This window comes from Phyllobates terribilis, unplaced genomic scaffold, assembly GCF_046119375.1.
Source record: "Phyllobates terribilis strain yellow unplaced genomic scaffold, ASM4611937v1 Scaffold_1__5_contigs__length_1240528914, whole genome shotgun sequence".
Taxonomy (NCBI): Eukaryota; Metazoa; Chordata; class Amphibia; order Anura; family Dendrobatidae; genus Phyllobates; species Phyllobates terribilis.
The window spans coordinates 47795395-47813257 of NW_027362761.1; the positions used below are offsets into that span (position 1 = coordinate 47795395).

Consider the following 17863-nt stretch of genomic DNA (forward strand, 5'->3'; position numbering starts at 1 on the left):
TTTTTTTTTTTTTCACAAAACTTTATGTACATGCATAAATAGAGACAGGACAGTGAAAAAAAAAACGCTGAAAAATACTGGACAAAATACCCCTGATGATAAAGTTTTGCTGCAGATTTGTGACGCAAAGAAATCCCATGATGTGTGAACATAGCCTTATTGTGCGGAATTTGAGCCCTTCTGCGTATTTGCCAAGGGGCACCACTTTTCACCCATCAAATGAATAGGTAATACTGGAGCAATATGTATATTTCCTGCCACCACTTTGGTTTTTGGTGCAGAGAAAAAAAACTTTTGCGAAAATCGCAATGTGTGAACAAACCCTTAGCCTGGAGCTGCAATACATTCCAAGTACTACACTCTCATAGAGAATGAATGGAGTAGATAAAGTCCCCGATCTGTCAGTCGCTGCAGGTCCTAGCAGTGGGACACCCACCCATCACCGAGTTATCCCCACACGCAGCATCCTTCCTATGTCTGGAATAAGATCTTCTGAGATCTCCCGCCTCTGACGTCACGCTCCTCGTCCCCTCCCTGAAACCGATCCCACAATGACGTTCAACAGCGCTACACGAAAACTGGGCGTGTCATATGCAAATGTAATCACGTGACTCAAACTGGCAAATGGTAGGCGTGCTCTGAACTAGCAAACGTGACGAACGTTGAAGCGGTGTCAGCCATCTTGGAGTCGGGAGGAGCAGTACCCGCTAATTTCTCGCTCTTTTAATAAACGGTAATCGGCGGTGGGCGATACAAGTAACTTTCGGGACGGTGGACCGAGAAGACTTGGCGTTAATCGTTTGTTTCTGGCTCCAGGAAAATAAAACGGGTTAGCTCATCACTGGAAAACGAGGCGGAGTGAACGGCGCGATGGTGCAGTCGTGCTCTGCGTACGGCTGCAAAAACCGATATGACAAGGACAAACCCATCTCTTTCCACAAGTGAGTGATACGCGGGAAGGCGGTGAGGGCTTTTAGTTTTCCGTGAAGCCATAGTCGCCGCGCTCCCGCCAAGCGTTAATCTGCGCATGCGCTGCCTGTGAAGCGCGAAGGTGAGCGGGGGCGAGCTCAGTGTGGTGCGCGCTCACGTATAAGTGAGAAGGGGGGGAGGCCGAGTCCATCCACACTGAGGCTGCCCTGCGCTACCTGAACTGGTACTTGAAGTAATCAGTAATCAGTGGGGAGGAGCACCATGTCTTTCAGATGGTTGGATAAGGGCTGCTGCTTTCTGGGCTTCCATCATGGTGGCTTTTTGTACATAAAGCCACAAACTTCATATAGTTCTCTACTTCAGATGTTCTGATTTTAGGGGCTATGGGAACCGGTCGTGTGTTTGGGAAGGAAGCTGCGTTAGGACTTGGGTGTTTTTGCCATAAAGCGTTTTTTTTTTTTTTTTTTTGAAGAACGCTTCACATCCACATGTCCCTGGCAGGAAAACACATGTACACTCCGCATGTACAATCCGCATGTACACTCCGCATGTACACTCCGCATGTACAATCCGCATGTACACTCCGCATGTACACTCCGCATGTACAATCCGCATGTACAATCCGCATGCGTTTTTTTCTGCCAGGGAGATGCAGAAACGCTCAGGAAAAATCCAGAGCATTTCTGCATCGTGGGCACATAGCCTTATTTCTGATAAATTGCACAGGTAAAGCAGACAGTTGGGAGCTGATATTATCAGTCTGCGAAGGTCCATGGATATTAGCCTTTTCCCAGCCTAAAAAGACCAGTTCGCAGCCGTCCCAGAAGTGACGCATCACAGTAGATGCACCAATTCTGTCACTTTGCCCGGTTCTTCCCGATTGTCCTGGTGCGTTGGAAATCTGGCTTAATATCTTTGAGGGTTGATGTCAGCTGAGTAGTGTCAGCTGGACTCTTTCTCGCTGAACTTTTAAGTTCGGGTTCGCTGATCTCTAGTTACCATATCACACAGGGAAAGCTCGTCCTCGCCTTCTCTGGTGGCGTTTTTTTTTTTTGCATGATGCCTGCTTTGAATGGTCAAGAGTAAATACCCCAGACAAGACTCTCTGGTAATGCCCCCTTTATTATGGAAATTAGCATATAAATTTTACAAGGCAGCGTCTCCGCAACAGAGATGAGTAATTAAAGTAAAAAAAAAAAATCCATTTTATTGAACACTGCAGCCAGTATTCAGTGATGTGGCCAGTTAAGCATGCTGAAACTGGTGAAATGTCCTTTTTAACCCCCTCCCAGCATGCACCGCCATAATTGTACTTCTTCTCAATCGCGCGGGCTCATGCGGAGACCCTGCAGCAACGCACACAATCAGTGCTAGCATCGATTGCGGGCGTTTAACCCTTCTGATGTCACTGTCAGTAGTGCCAGCGACATCAAGGAGCATCGCAGAGGGAGTGAGCTCCCGGTCTGCTCTTATCGGCACAACGCGAGTGTGTTGTGCCAATGGTCTCCATGGTGACCCCGGGCCATCACCCAGGGATGGCGACCTGTTAACTCATGCTCACCTCCTCTCTGCCTGTGAGAGGCTGCTCTGATGCCCTGCTGTGCAGAAGAATTGCAGAGTATAGGATGGTTATTAGAAAATAGGAGGGGTACTAAAGGAGGAAAAGAATGTGAATAAAATTAAACTTTTAATAATTAGGCTAAAACTGTTTGTAAAACAAAAAATCATACATCCGAAAAGGATGTATATTGGGCCACTGCTGTAATGAGATACAGACATCTGTGACAAACAAGGTCCTGAATTAAATGTAACAGCACCAATTCAAGGTATTCCACAACCAATGTCCCTACAATTAAATGGTTGGGTATTGTATAAAATCTCTTATCTAGGGATCCCATCTATCCCCATGTTTGACTGTCAGAAAATTATTAAATGTGCCGTGTGATGAAGAACATCCTCAGTATAATGGGGGGCTAGAACATAGAAAACCACCGCCCATCAACCTCATGTATTATTTATATCAAATCTATAGGACTGATATGCTTACAGTACAGACCAAAAGTTTGGACACACATCATTTAAAAATTTTTCTGTATTTTCATGACTATGAAAATTGTACATTCACACTGAAGGCATCAAAACTGTGAATTAACACATGTGGAATTATATACTTAACAAAAAAGTGTGAAACAACTGAAAATATGTCTTATATTCTAGGTTCTTCAAAGTAGTCACCTTTTGCTTTGATGACTGCGTTTCACACTCTTGGCATTCTCTTCATGAGCTTCAAGAGGTAGTCACCGGAAAAGGTCTTCCAACAATCTTGAAGGAGTTCCCAGAGATGTTTAGCTCTTGTTGGCCCTTTTGCCTTCACTCTGTGGTCCAGCTCACCCCAAACCATCTCGATTGGGTTCAGGTCTGGTGATTGTGGAGGCCAGGTCATCTGGCGTAGCACCCCATCACTCTCCTTCTTGGTCAGATAGCCCTTACACAGCCTGGAGGTGTGTTTGGGGTCATTGTCCTGTTGAAAAATAAATGATGGTCCAACTATACGCAAACCGGATGGAATAGCATGCCGCTGCAAGATGCTGTGGTAGCCATGCTGGTTCAGTATGCCTTCAATTTTGAATAAATCCCCAACAGTGTCACCAGCGAAGCACCCCCACACCATCACACCTCCTCCTCCATGTTTCACAGTGGGAACCAGGCATGTAGAGTCCATCTGTTCACCTTTTCTGCGTCGCACAAAGACACGGTGGTTGGAACCAAAGATCTCAAATTTGGACTCATCAGACCAAAGCACAGATTTCCACTGGTCTAATGTCCATTCCTTGTGTTCTTTAGCCCAAACAAGTCTCTTCTGCTTGTTGCCTGTCCTTAGCAGTGGTTTCCTAGCAGCTATTTTACCATGAAGTCCTGCTGCACAAAGACTCCTCTTAACAGTTGTTGTAAAGATGTGTCTGCTGCTAGAACTCTGTGTGGCATTGACCTGGTCTCTAATCTGAGCTGCTGTTAACCTGCGATTTCTGAGGCTGGTGACTCGGATAAACTTATCCTCAGAAGCAGAGGTGACTCTTGGTCTTCCTTTCCGGGGGCGGTCTTCATGTGAGCCAGTTTCTTTGTAGCGCTTGATGGTTTTTGCAACGGCACTTGGGGACACTTTCAAAGTTTGCCCAATTTTTCGCACTGACTGTCCTTCATTTCTTAAAGTAATGATGGCCACTCGTTTTTCTTTACTTAGCTGCTTTTTTTTCTTGCCATAATACAAATTCTAACCGTCTATTCAGTAGGACTATCAGCTGTGTATCCACCAGAATTCTGCACAACACAACTAATGGTCCCAACCCCATTTATAAGGCAAGAAATCCCACTTATTAAACCTGACAGGGCACACCTGTGAAGTGAAAACCATTTCCGGTGACTACCTCTTGAAGCTGATCAAGAGAATGCTAAGAGTGTGCAAAGCAGTCATCAAAGCAAAAGGTGACTACTATGAAGAACCTAGAATATAAGACATATTTTCAGTTGTTTCACACTTTTTTGTTAAGTATATAATTCCACATGTGTTAATTCATAGTTTTGATGCCTTCAGTGTGAATGTACAATTTTCATAGTCATGAAAATACAGAAAAATCTTTAAATGAGAAGGTGTGTTCAAACTTTTGGTCTGTACTGTATGTCTGAAATAAATGAAAAGACGGCAGATATATCATTGTCCACGATCACTGTTATAGCAATGCGATCCTATAATGAGGAGATTTCATACATGCCAGAGTAATGTTGGCAATAACGGCTGGCTCCCCATGAGTGAATGGGTGAGCCTCCAACACATGTGCCGGTATTTGCACTTAGGAGGCAAAACCGACACAATGAGAAAGCCAGCCCTTAGAAAAAGCCGGTACCCCCGGCGAAACGCGCGTCAGGGGCTATTGTCCTGTCTGTTTAATGAATCAGCACACTAGGGACTTAAATGCCATTCCCCGGTCCTGTCATTGTGCCAGTTTTGCCTCCTAAGTGCCTTATGATATAAATAGCAGTATGCTGTATGCTGCAGTGCTCTTGTGATTTGATTATCTCTAACTGCACTGATCGCGTGCGCACCACCTGCACACGATCAGTCTGGGAGATCAGTGCGGGAGACCGCTCTAATTCACATGCTGTGCCGGCGGGATACCGGCACATGTGTTGGTGGCTCACCCATTCACTCATGGGGAGCCAGCCGTTATTGCCAACATTACTCTGGCATGTATGAAATCTCCTCATTACAGGATCGCATTGCTATAACAACAATCATGGACAATGATATATCTGCCGTCTTTTCATTTATTTTAGACATAAGCATATCAGTCCTATAGATTTGATATAAATAATACATGAGGTTGATGGACGGTGGTTTTCTATGTTCTAGCCCCCCATTATACTGAGGATGTTCTTCATCACACGGCACATTTAATAATTTTCTGACAGGCAAAGACGGGGATAGATGGGATCCCTAGATAGGAGATTTATACTGTACCCAACCATTTAATTGGTACTGTTACATTTAATTCAGGACATTGTTTGTCACAGCTGTCTGTATCTCATTACAGCAGTGGCCCAATATACATCCTTTTCAGATGTATGATTTTTTGTTTCACTTAACAGTTTTAGCCTAATTATTAAAAGTTAAATTTTATTCACATTCTTTTCCTCCTTTAGTACCCTTCCTATTTTCTAATAGTTATGTACTTGGTGGTTACCGCCTATGTGAATATCGTCCAGTTAAAATCGGACTTTATTTAATTAGAGTATATGATGAGCAATCAGGGCAGGGAAAAATGATATCCCATCCTGCCATGATGTAAAAAAAGTTATTACAAATTGTAAAAATATTTTAAAATATCACCAAATGAAGTACGGAAAAAGGAAAAATGTTAATCCAATAAATACATTTGTGTAAAAAAAAAAAAAAAAAAAATACACATATTTGGTAGCGCCACATCCGGGACGATCCAACCTATAAAACTGTCCCACTAGTTAACCCCTTCAGTGAACGGCGTAAAAAAATAAATAAGCGAGGCAAAAAACTATGCTTTATCATACCACTGAACAAAAGGTGCAATAAAACGTGACCAAAAAGACGAATGTAAATAAAAATAGTACCGCTGAAAACATAATTTTGGCCCGCCCAAAAAAACTCAAGCCGTCATACTGCTCCATCAGCGGAAAAATATAAAAGTTATAGCTCTCAGAATAAAGCAATGCAAAAATATTTTTTTTTTTCTATAAAATAGTTTTTTATTGTGTAAAAGCGCCAAAGCATAAAAAAAATTATAACAATGTGGTACCGCTGTAAACTTACAGATCCGAAGAATAAAGCTGCCTTATCAATTTTACCACACGCTGAATGACGTAAAGAATAAAAATCCTGAATTGCTGTTTTTTGTTAATTTTGCCTCCCAATGATCGGAATAGAATGCGATCAAAAAATATCATGTGCCCGAAAATGAAACCAATAAAAAGTCAACTCGTCCCGCAAAAAAACAAGCCGTCACATGACTTAGTCGGCTGAAATATGGAAAAATTATAGCTGTCTAAATATGGGGATACAAAATATTGTTTTTGCAATAAAAAGCATCTTTAGTTTGACAGCAGCCAAACATAAAAAAACGATATAATCTGGTATCGCTGTAATCGCTCTGACACAAAAAATAAAGTTGTCTAATCACTTATACCGCATGAGGAACGGTGTAAAAAATAAATAAAACCAATTCTTCACTTGCTGTTGATTTGTTCATTCTGCCTCCCAAGGATCACAGTAAGGTTCGGCTCACATTTATCCTGCGCTCTACACTGAGCGCTTACATCGGGTTGTCCATGTAAATCTCTTAAATAAGTGAGTCAGACAGAACCACCGGTGGAGGATTCCATACAATGAGGCAGATGGATTCACTGTGGATTCCTTCTGACCTGTGATCCGGCTGTGTCCGTCTTTTTAGGCGTGTATAAAAGCGCTTTCCGCCACAGTTTTGTGCACTTCTGAAAAGAAGGACACCACTGAACAGAGGCCAGACGGAGTCCAGAGTAACTCTGCTGACTCATTATAGTGAATGGATCCATCAGAGGTTTTATCTGTCACGTCACTCGGAGATTTAGATGGAAACCTCAATATAAGTGCTCAGCGTAGAGCGCCGGATAAATGTGATCTAAAATGTTATGTAAAATGTTCCCAATAAAGGCTTCAACTAGGTCCACAAAAAAAAGCAAATCCCCACTCAGGCCCGTCATCTGTTAACGGAATTATAGGGTGTTTCCACGTTACTGGTAGTACAAAGGCTCTGGAAAAGCGATATGGCCCCTCACCTCCGAAAAAAAATCCAGCAAATTCTGCTCTTCGAAATCCAAATACCCCCTCCCTTCTGAGCACCACCGTGGGCCTAAACCGCGGTTAGGGTCCACATGTTTGGCATTTCTCTAGTGATGAGAGCCTGCCTAATTTATGGGTGCATGCCTCCAGAAGCACGAGCTGGTCACTACAACGTACTGGGCACTACATCGCTCTGATCACTACAACATACTGGTAACTACAATGAACTGGGCACTACAATGGCAGTTTGCAATTTTCACTCAGCAACATCCACTTCTGATTTGTTTCTGGAGAACACCCATGGAGTCAAAATCGTCCCTACACATGTAGATAAATTCCCGAAGGGATACAATTTCCACAATGGGGTCACTTGAGAGGGGATTCTGCTCTTCTAGCACTTAGGTGCTCTGTATATGGAGTCTGCAAATTATTCTAGGAAAATCTGTGCTCCAGGAGGCAAATAGCCCTCCGTCCCTCGCCGTGTGGCTAAGCAGTACTGTAAAGCCACATATGGGGTATTTCTACAATCAGCAGAAATTGTGGGACATATTTTAGTGACATTTTACCCATTTCCCAGGGTGAAAATGTAAAATCTGGGGTTAAAACTAAATTTTGGGTGGTAAAAATGTCTTTTTTTTTTTTTTTTTTTCACTGCCCAATGGTATAAAATTCTGTGACACACATCTGGTGTCAGTATGATCACTGCACCCCTAGATGAATTCATTGAGAGGTGTAGTTAGTAAAATGGGGTCTGTTATGGGGTGTTCTGCTGTTCTGACACCTCGGGGGCTCTGCCAATGTGACCCTCAAACGAGTCCAGCAAAATATGAACTCCAATATGGCTCTTCTTCCCTTCTGAGCACTGTGCCTCAAAAGTAGTTTTCGACCACATATGGGTATCGGTGTACTTAGGAGAAATTGCACAAAATTTTTGGGGTCCATTTTGTCATGTTAACCTTGTGAAAATAAAAAAAAAAATTGCGGCTAAAAGAACATTTTTGTCAGAATTTTTTTATTTTCACGGCTCAACGTTTATAAACTTCTGTAAAGTATCTGTGGGTTCAAGGTACTCGCCACACATCTAGATAAATTCCATCTAGAATAATTATTTATGCTTGGATCTAGTTTCCAAAATGGAGTTACTTGTTGGGGATTTCCACTGTTTAGGCACATTAGGGGCTCCCCAAACGCGACATGGCATTCACTAATGATTCCCACAAATTTTGCACTCAAAAAGTCAAATGGCGCTTTTTCCCGTCTAAGCCCCGCCGTGCGCCCAAACAGTAGTTTTACCTCCATATATTGGGCTTCATCGTACTCGGGAGAAATTGCACAACAAATTTTGGGGTCAATTTTCTCCTGTTACCTTTGTGAAAAAAAAATTTCTAACTTCCTAACAGAAAAAATGTATGTTTCAAAAATTGTGCTGATGTAAAGTAGACATGTGGGAAATGTTATTTATTAATTATTTTGTGTGACATATCTCGCTGGTTTAAGGGCATAAAAATTAACAGTTTGCAAATTGCAAAATCTTCACCAAATTTCTGATTCTTTTCACAAATAAACGCAAGTCATATCGAAGAAATGTTACCACTGTCATGAAGTCCAATATGTCACGATAAAACTGTCCCAGAATCACCGGGATCTGTTGAAGCGTTCCAGTAATTACCTCATAAAGTGACAGTGGTCAGAATTCAAAAAATTGGCCTGGTCAGGAAGGTGAAAACAGGCTTCGGGGTGAAAGGGTTAAATAGGCTGCTTTTTGACCATCTAAATAAGGCTTAAAATGTATAAATGTTATATTAGCAGCTGTGAAAAGGAGTATCCAAGAGAAATCTTTAAAGAGTTGCGTATACATTTTCTATTGCCACATGTATTTCACTTTATTTTTTCTTTAGATTTCCCTTAACACGACCAATTCTTTGTAAGAAATGGGAGGCTGCAGTCAGAAGGGCCGACTTTAAACCAACCAAGTACAGTAGCATCTGTTCTGACCACTTTACACCGGACTGCTTTAAGAGGGCTTGTAACAATAAACTACTCAAGGATAATGCTGTTCCAACTGTGTTCTCTTACACTGAAAATAAGCCGATGGTAAGTTAAAATTTCTGTTTTACTTAATCTTAGAGCAGGGATGTCAAACTCAAAACACACAGAGGGCCAAAATGAAAAACTTGGACAAAGTCACGGGCGAACCAGTATACAGGATAATGGGCCTCACATAGTCCTCCATACAGAATAATTGCCCCACATAGGGGTGGTGGTTCTGGTGTTGCGGGCCAAATATAATCACCCTGCGGGTTACCGTGTATTTGGCCCACGGGCCAGAGTTTGATGTGTGTCTTAGAGGATCATTGTCATCATATTAGACACAGTGCTTAAATCCTACTGCGTTTAACCATGTTTTAACAGCTGTATGAGGAGACTTGGTACCTACAGTGGTGGCCAAAAGTATTGGCACCCCTGCAATTCTGTCAGATAATACTCAGTTTCTTCCTGAAAATGATTGCAATCACAAATTGTTTGGTATTATTATCTTCATTTAATTTGCTTGCAAGGAAAAAACACAAAAGAGAATGAAGCAAAAATCAATTCATTGATCATTTCACACAAAACTCCAAAAATGGGCCAGACAAAAGTATTGGCACCCTCAGCCTAATACTTGGTTGCACAACCTTTAGCCAAAATAACTGCGAACAACCGCTTCCGGTAACCATCAATGAGTTTCTTACAATGCTCTGCTGGAATTGTAGACCATTCTTTTTCAGCAAACTGCTCCAGGTCCCTGATATTTGAAGGGTGCCTTCTCCAAACTGCCATTTTGAGATCTCTCCACAGGCGTTCTATGGGATTCAAGTCTGGACTCATTGCTGGCCACCTTAGAAGTCTCCAGTGCTTTCTCTCAAACCATTTTATAGTGCTTTTGGAAGTGTGTTTTGGGTCATTGTCCTGCTGGAAGACCCATGACCTCTGAGGGAGACCCAGCTCTCTCACACTGGGCCCTACATTATGCTGCAAAATTTGTTGGTAGTCTTCAGACTTCATAATGCCATGCACACGGTCAAGCAGTCCAGTGCCAGAGGCAGCAAAGCAACCCCAAAACATCAGGGAACCTCCGCCATGTTTGACTGTAGGGACCGTGTTCTTTTCTTTGAATGCCTCTTTTTTTTTTTTTTTTTTTTTTTTTCCTGTACACTCTGATGCTTTTTCCCAAAAAGCTCTACTTTTGTCTCATCTGACCAGAGAACATTCTTCTAAAACGTTTTAGGCTTTCTCAGGTAAGTTTTGGCAAACTCCAGCCTGGCTTTTTTATGTCTCGGGGTAAGAAGTGGGGTCTTCCTGGGTATCCTACCATACAGTCCCTTTTCATTCAGACGCCGATGGATAGTACGGGTTGACACTGTTGTACCCTCGGACTGCAGGGCAGCTTGAACTTGTTTGGATGTTAGTCGAGGTTCTTTATCCACCATCCGCACAATCTTGCGTTGAAATCTCTCGTCAATTTTTCTTTTCCGTCCACATCTAGGGAGGTTAGCCACAGTGCCATGGGCTTTAAACTTCTTGATGACACTGCGCACGGAAGACACAGGAACATTCAGGTCTTTGGAGATGGACTTGTAGTCTTGAGATTGCTCATGCTTCCTCACAATTTGGTTTCTCAAGTCCTCAGACAGTTCTTTGGTCTTCTTTCTTTTCTCTATGCTCAATGTGGTACACACAAGGACACAGGACAGAGGTTGAGTCAACTTTAATCCATGTTAACTGGCTGCAAGTGTGATTTAGTTATTGCCAACACCTGTTAGGTGCCACAGGTAAGTTACAGGTGCTGTTAATTACACGAATTAGAGAAGCATCACATGATTTTTCAAACAGTGCCAATACTTTTGTCCACCCCCTTTTTAGGTTTGGTGTGGAATTATATCCAATTTGGCTTTAGGACAATTCTTTTTGTGTTTTTTTCATTGAAGACAAATTAAATGAAGATAATAATACCAAAGGATTTGTGATTGCAATCATTTTCAGGAAGAAACTGAGTATTATCTGACAGAATTGCAGGGGTGCCAATACTTTTGGCCACCACTGTATATGTGATACAACTATACATTTTAGGCACCATAAAGAATTTACTTCATATACCATCCTTGAAGGGGATTTCCTTATATTTCTGGTGCCGGAGATATCAGTGTCTGTGTGTTTCATATGTGTGGCATATTAGTGCCACATCAGTATCACACTTACCGGCGCCTGAGAAAAACGCTGTTCCCAGGTGCCGGGTGCTGAAGGCAGCTCACATCATTGTCGCCTAGCCTCCCTGAGATCAGTGCTATCCACTGTGTACATTGTGTGTAAAATAAAGAAATAAAAAAAACTGCGTGGACTCCCTTAGATTTTTCATAACTCTCAGAGGGAAAGCCGCCCGCTGGGGGCTGATATTACTAGCCAGGGAAAGGGCCATTACCCCTAAATGTTCCCTAGCTATTAATAACAGCTCATGACTGGTTGGTTAGCGTTTACTGGTTAGTTTACAGGGGGACGCCAGAAAAAAAATTGATGTAGGGTCCCCTTATAAATTCTAACCAGCAAAGGCTAAACAGACAGCTGTGGGCTGATATTAATAGCCAGGGAAGGGTCCATGGATATTGCCCCCCCCCCCTCCCAGGCTAATAACATCAGCCCTCAGCTCTCCCAGAAATGGCGCATCAATAAGATGCGCCAAATCTAGCGCTTAGCCTTGTTCTTCCCACTTGGCCTGGTGCATTGGCAAGTGGAGTAATATGGTTGGGGTTGATGTCACCACACGTACTGGAGACACTGACTGCAGCAGCCATTTGTGGCAACACTGTTAAATATGTTACCATTTCTAACTCATTCTAATATGATTATATTCTGCTTTAAAGGGAGTCCATCAACTCCAACATGGATTTTAAATTCGCTATAGAATGTTGTTGGGGACTTAGCCCCTATAACAACCATGGTACTGTGCCTAAGAAATAAGTTTTAATCATATGTTAATGAGGAAGCTTTGGTGCACTGTTACCTCTTTTGCATATTAGGGGCCCTTTCTCCGCTTCTGCTTGACTGTGCTGTCTGAATGCTGCCGGCATGTGTGCGGACGCAAACCGTGGCCGCACATGTTCTCCTCCCTGTCTCCTTTCTTCTGATGCCACTAGCTGCACTTCTGAGTTAATAGAGCAGCATCAGAAGGAAGGAGACAGTGAGTAGACAGCATATACGCCGGCAGCGTTCTGACACTGCTTTCTCTGGGATGTCTAGCCCATTTAAAATGCATTTTCAAGCCAACAGTCACCTTTTTAAAGTGTTTGTCCAATACTGGACAATCCTTTTTTACATGTTACAGTGCTCCACTTACTGGCCTCCCAGGCCAATGCAGTTCCAGTGATATTGGCTCTGTGTCTTCGAGTTCCTCAGCGACTAATGTCACATGACTGGTGGGAGACACAGTGCCGACATCAGTGGAATGACACCAATGAGTCCAGGTATGCTTTTTTCTATTTTCTATGGTGCATTGTAGTATTTAAGCAGGTGTTGTCCAGTAGTGTGGCCCACCCCGTTAATAAAGGGAGCTTGAAATAAGTGGACACAGTATAGTAGAGCTTTTCAGACAGCCAGTGCTATTCTACCCATTCATCAGTCAGCCTGCTTCCAGCACAGCTCTGAGTAATCCACTCAGGGAGGGAGGTGACTGCAGCACTGAGGAAAAGCAGTGTGTAGCTGGAATATGTAGTTTTAATAGTTTAAGAATAATTCCGCCAATTCTGCTCTGTGAAGATTGATGCACTGGGCCAATGAAGATGAAATAAAGACACTGAGGTAGAAGCAAGAATCTGTGTTGGGCTTAGTCTGTATACGAAGTATGCTTTTACTGTGCTTTCTGAAAAATTAATGTAATTATAGGAATAACATTTTAAAGGCTATCTTTTAATTACTGAAATACATTTAATTTCTGTTATTGGACGTTATAAACAAACTTCGACTGCAGTTTGTAACCTGCATGTACATTATTGGATGCTCAGTTTTTAAATTGGTCAGACAAGCTCTAAGGCGGTTTGGTCAAAAACCACCTCTTTTCTCTGAACCCTCATTAGCTGAAATTTGTTTTATTTGGTTGTATACATGTTGGCTTAGGCCACGGCCCCACTGTCCGTATTCGGTCAGTATTTTTTCTCAGGAGTGGAAGCCAAAACCAGGAGTGGTTGATACATGCAGAATTGGTGACTTGTTTCTATTATACCTTTTCTCTGATTGTTCCTCATCTGGTTTTGGCTCCCACTCCTGAGAAAAAATACTGACCAAATACTGATAGTGGGGCCGGAGTCTTAGATTTGTCTTCAGGAAGCCGAGTTAAACCCTTAGCGAGAGATCTCATCTGAACGAGACTTGAGCAGCCTGCAATGTATGAAAATACATGCAGGCTATGTAAGACAAAAGGTTAAACTATTTTCATAACACCAAAATAAGAAGATTTCAAAAAGTGTATAGAGTGTGTGCATATATGTAATCGCTTGGGCACCACTTTTATTTCAGTAAAAAAAAGACCCCAAAGTAACACGGTAACGGGACTTTCTCTGACTTCAATCTAATAAATGACTTTGATTTTACCAGATTAAACTAACAAAATTAGAAAATAAAAATTCTTCTGTCCAGATATCTATGCATCCATATATGTTCTATTAGTATTTAACATACATTTCTGTCATTTACTTTAGACCACAAAGACTATAAAAAAGGAAGACCAAAATCCACCAGTCCCTGCAATCCCAGAAATAGATCCTGCTATTGGTTTGCTTTTGCCTCCTCCATACACCCCTAGTCACATAGCAGTGATATGTGACCACAATTATACAGTGGAAGATACAGTCCATCAGAGGAGGAGGATACAACAGCTGGAAGAACAAGTTGATAAACTGAGGAAAAAGCTTAGAATTGCAAACCAGAGGTGCAGAAGGCAAGAGCGTAATCTGGAAAAACTGGAGAAAGAAGTGTTTGATTATAAAAATGGCGCTGGCTATGTGATTTTGCCAAGCAACTATTTTGAAGTGTACGAGAATGAAAGAACTGAGACCCCGCAATTATTAATATCTAGTCCTGGAGGAAGTGCAGGTGATCACTGTCATGTGCAGACCCATAATCACATAACCATTGCTTAATATAAGTTCTTCACTATATTCTTCCATTACATTTTGATAGCCGGGCTTCGGGCATCTCCTGTTTTGGGCATGCTGCAACAGATTTTGAAGATCTGAAGGGATCACATAAGACTAACAGTGAAAACTGGTTAAATACCTCAATACCTACTACCCTGTTCAATAAAACCTGTTACCTATTATAAAATAGTTCATTGTAACAGATTTTTAGAGCTTGGTGACTATAATAACCATAGTAATCCTTTCATGGTTGCTTAACATTTATCCTGCGTTCTGTGTTCTGTTTCCACAGTTTCATATCCAAACTGATTTTTGTTTTAATTTCATGTTAAAGGGGTATATTTCCATCTTGGTCATTGATTGAGATGGGAATACTTGTCTGTATGCGACAGCCAGAGGTAGGTGGGATTATGTTCTATCCTGTGTCCGAAACTCCCATTTCCTAATTTGGGAGTTCTGATAATGGTGTAATACAACCAACTTGTCTGTTCTATGGAAATCCGTCCACCTTTGGTCACTAAATAAAGACAGGTAATCCAATCTTGGTCATAAATGGCTAGGTGGGAATAACCCATCTGGATTATTAATATATTTAAGAATAAAGGCTTGCAGTGTGTCATGAGGCATCTGTATGTATTGTATGGAGGGATTAGTTTATATAGCATAAACTGCTATGAAGTTTACATGTTATTTTTGAAAGTATCAATTTAGTTGCAAAACATAAATCTATAAGATAAGTTCCCAGTATATCTGTTTAAAACCATATAAAATTATAATATTCCGTGATGAAGCCTCACAATTTTTTTTTTTTTCTACAGATTTTTTTTTTAAATCTTTTTTAAAGTTGGTTTTCTGATATCTGTATCAAAAGGGTGAAGACATTAACTTTTTGATACAGGTGAATTTCTTGTTTTTTTACCACTCACATTAAAGTGACCTAAGTAATTAAATGCAAACAATTGTCTTGTATTTATTTAGGCTATTGGTAAGTTAATGTTCACAAAAATATGGCTGGCATGGTTCTTTCACATAACTTTTTTCCTTTCTGCTGTTGAGATATTTTACTAGCTGTCCAATGTAAATCTGTAAATAAATATACAAGCCATGAAATGATTGTTTTTGTATATTGAAGCCAAGATATAAAAAAATAACTTTTTCAAAACTAAGATTCATTGTGTTTCCATTTGTTTCTTTTAAGGTGAGTTTTTGGGGAGAATTGTGGCTCATAAAGGGGTTTGCTCAATTACATAACTTTTTTGTTTTTAACCTCCTAGTAAGAACTGCATAAAATCCATTCAGTTTTTATTGTCAACTCATTTAGTTATGTGATACCGTTTTCAGTCGCACAGATTTAACTGGTGAAAACCTATTTATTAAACATGCTTTACCTGCAAAAACACCTGTCTATAAACCGCACCGCAAAACATTGGCAATTCACAGTAATTTTGTTAAGTCTCTGATAGATGTATTGTAAAGCTGCTGTTGTATGGTGGTCTTCCTTTGCACAAAATATATGAAATAACTTGGCCCTCAAAATGAACGTATTTCTTGATTTTGATTGCAGTCCATATAACGAGTACAAAAATAGACATTTTGGTCTCAAATCGACCTTCCTCAGTGTACCAACTGCATAAGTAGAGAAGGGAAAGAGGAGAGGACACAGTGTCCAGTGAAGCAAGTGTTCCGGATTGTTTGAGAAAACCCCAAATAGGTAACGTGCTGAACGCGGCATCCACTGTGTACACAGGAACTAGTGGTGGATGCCACGTTCAGCACATTACCTATTTGAGCTTCTTAGAGAAGTAGTCGGACAACTCAGATCCTTATCCCTCCAACGTCATCTGTAGGGGGGGCTTCCATACACATTAGACTGTTGGCCAAAGCAGTCAGTGTCGCCTGGTTTGATATTGGTCTAATATGTATGGGGGGACCTGTAGTCAAATAAGTCAAGTCTGTTCAACACTTTCAACTCCCTCCTCCGCCACTATCCTTCACCCCCAACTGTCATTGAAGGAGAGCTTACTCATCCCCTCTCCAAATCACACCTTACCACCTGTGCTCGTGTTCTCATCCTACCTCCTCACCACCACACTTATACCAGCCCTAACCCATTTCTTTAATTTATCACTAACTTCTGGTACCTTCCCTTCTGCTTTCAAACATGCCACAATTACACCTATCCTGGAGAAACCATCCCTCGACCCTACCTTTACATCCAGCTATCGACCTATATCATTTCTCCCGTTTGCCTCCAAACTCCTCGAAAAGCACGTCCACGCTGTACTTTCCTCCCACCTCTCTTCTAACCTACTCTTTGACAACCTTCAATACGGCTTCTGCCCCACCATTCCACTGAAACTGCCCTAACAGACATTTCTCTACACTCTTCCTTCTAGACTTGTCCTCTGCCTTCAGGCTGCCACGAGAGGTGGTGAGTTCCCCTTCAATGGACATCTTCAAACAGAGGCTGGACAGACATCTGTCTGAGATGATCTAGTGAATCCTGCTTTGAGCAGGGGGTTGGACCAGATGACCCAGGAGGTCCCTTCCAACTCTACCATTCTATGATTCTATGAACACAGTCAACCGCTCCCTCCTACTACAGATCATTTCTTCCCTCGGTATCACAGACCTTGCCCTCTCCTGGATCTTCTCATACCTCTCTACATACCTACCTCCACATTTAGCATCTCCTGCTCCCAGACTACCTTTTCAGCCCATCCTCTCTCTGTCTGAGTCCCTCAAGGCTCTGTCTTGGGACCCCTACTCTTCTCTATCTATACGCTGATGACACTCAGATCTACCTCTGGCCTAGACTTCACCTCTCTCCTGTCCAGAATCCCAGAGTGTCTATCAGCCATATCCTCCTTCTCCCCTCGCTTCCTAAAGCTCAACGTAGACAAAACTGAGCTCATCATCTTTTCTCCATCTCACATATCCTCCCTACCGGATCCATCTATCATAATAAATGATATCACGCTTTCCCTTGTACCTGAAGTCCTCTGCCTCAGAGTAACCCTCGACTCTGCCTTGTTCTTCAAACCACACATCCAAGCCTCTCCACCTCCTGCCTCCTCCAACTCAAAAAATATTTCCATAATCCGTCCCTTCCCCCATCTACTAAAATCTTAGTGCGTTCCCTCATCTCCCGCCTCAACTACTGCAATAGCCTCCTCTGTGACCTTCCTGCTAACACTCTCGTATCTCTCCAGTCTGTCCTCAACTCTGCTGCCCGATTAATCCACCTCTCTCCTTGCTACTCCTCTGTAAAGCCCTTCATTGGCTCACAATTCCACAACGTATGCACTTAAAGCTACTAACACTGACCTACAAAGCCGTCTATAATCTACCCATGTATCTCTGAACTAATCTGATATCTCCCACCACATAATCTCCAGTCCTCCCAAGACCACCTTCTCTC

At 41.9% G+C, this 17863-nt stretch overlaps 1 protein-coding gene across 2 annotated transcripts; it reads left to right on the top strand.

Moving 5' to 3' along the window:
* Positions 1-619: 619 nt before the first annotated feature.
* Positions 620-15608, top strand: THAP1 (THAP domain containing 1). Of its 2 annotated transcripts, XM_073651760.1 has the most exons (4): positions 624-733; positions 817-941; positions 9175-9370; positions 14005-15608. In XM_073651760.1, the coding sequence occupies exons 2-4, from the start codon at positions 871-873 to the stop codon at positions 14443-14445; spliced, it is 708 nt and encodes a 235-aa protein (XP_073507861.1). In that variant the 5' UTR covers positions 624-733; positions 817-870; the 3' UTR covers positions 14446-15608. The 2 variants fall into 2 exon arrangements, with proteins under 2 accessions (XP_073507851.1, XP_073507861.1); XM_073651750.1 differs by having other exon boundaries at positions 620-941.
* Positions 15609-17863: the final 2255 nt, after the last annotated feature.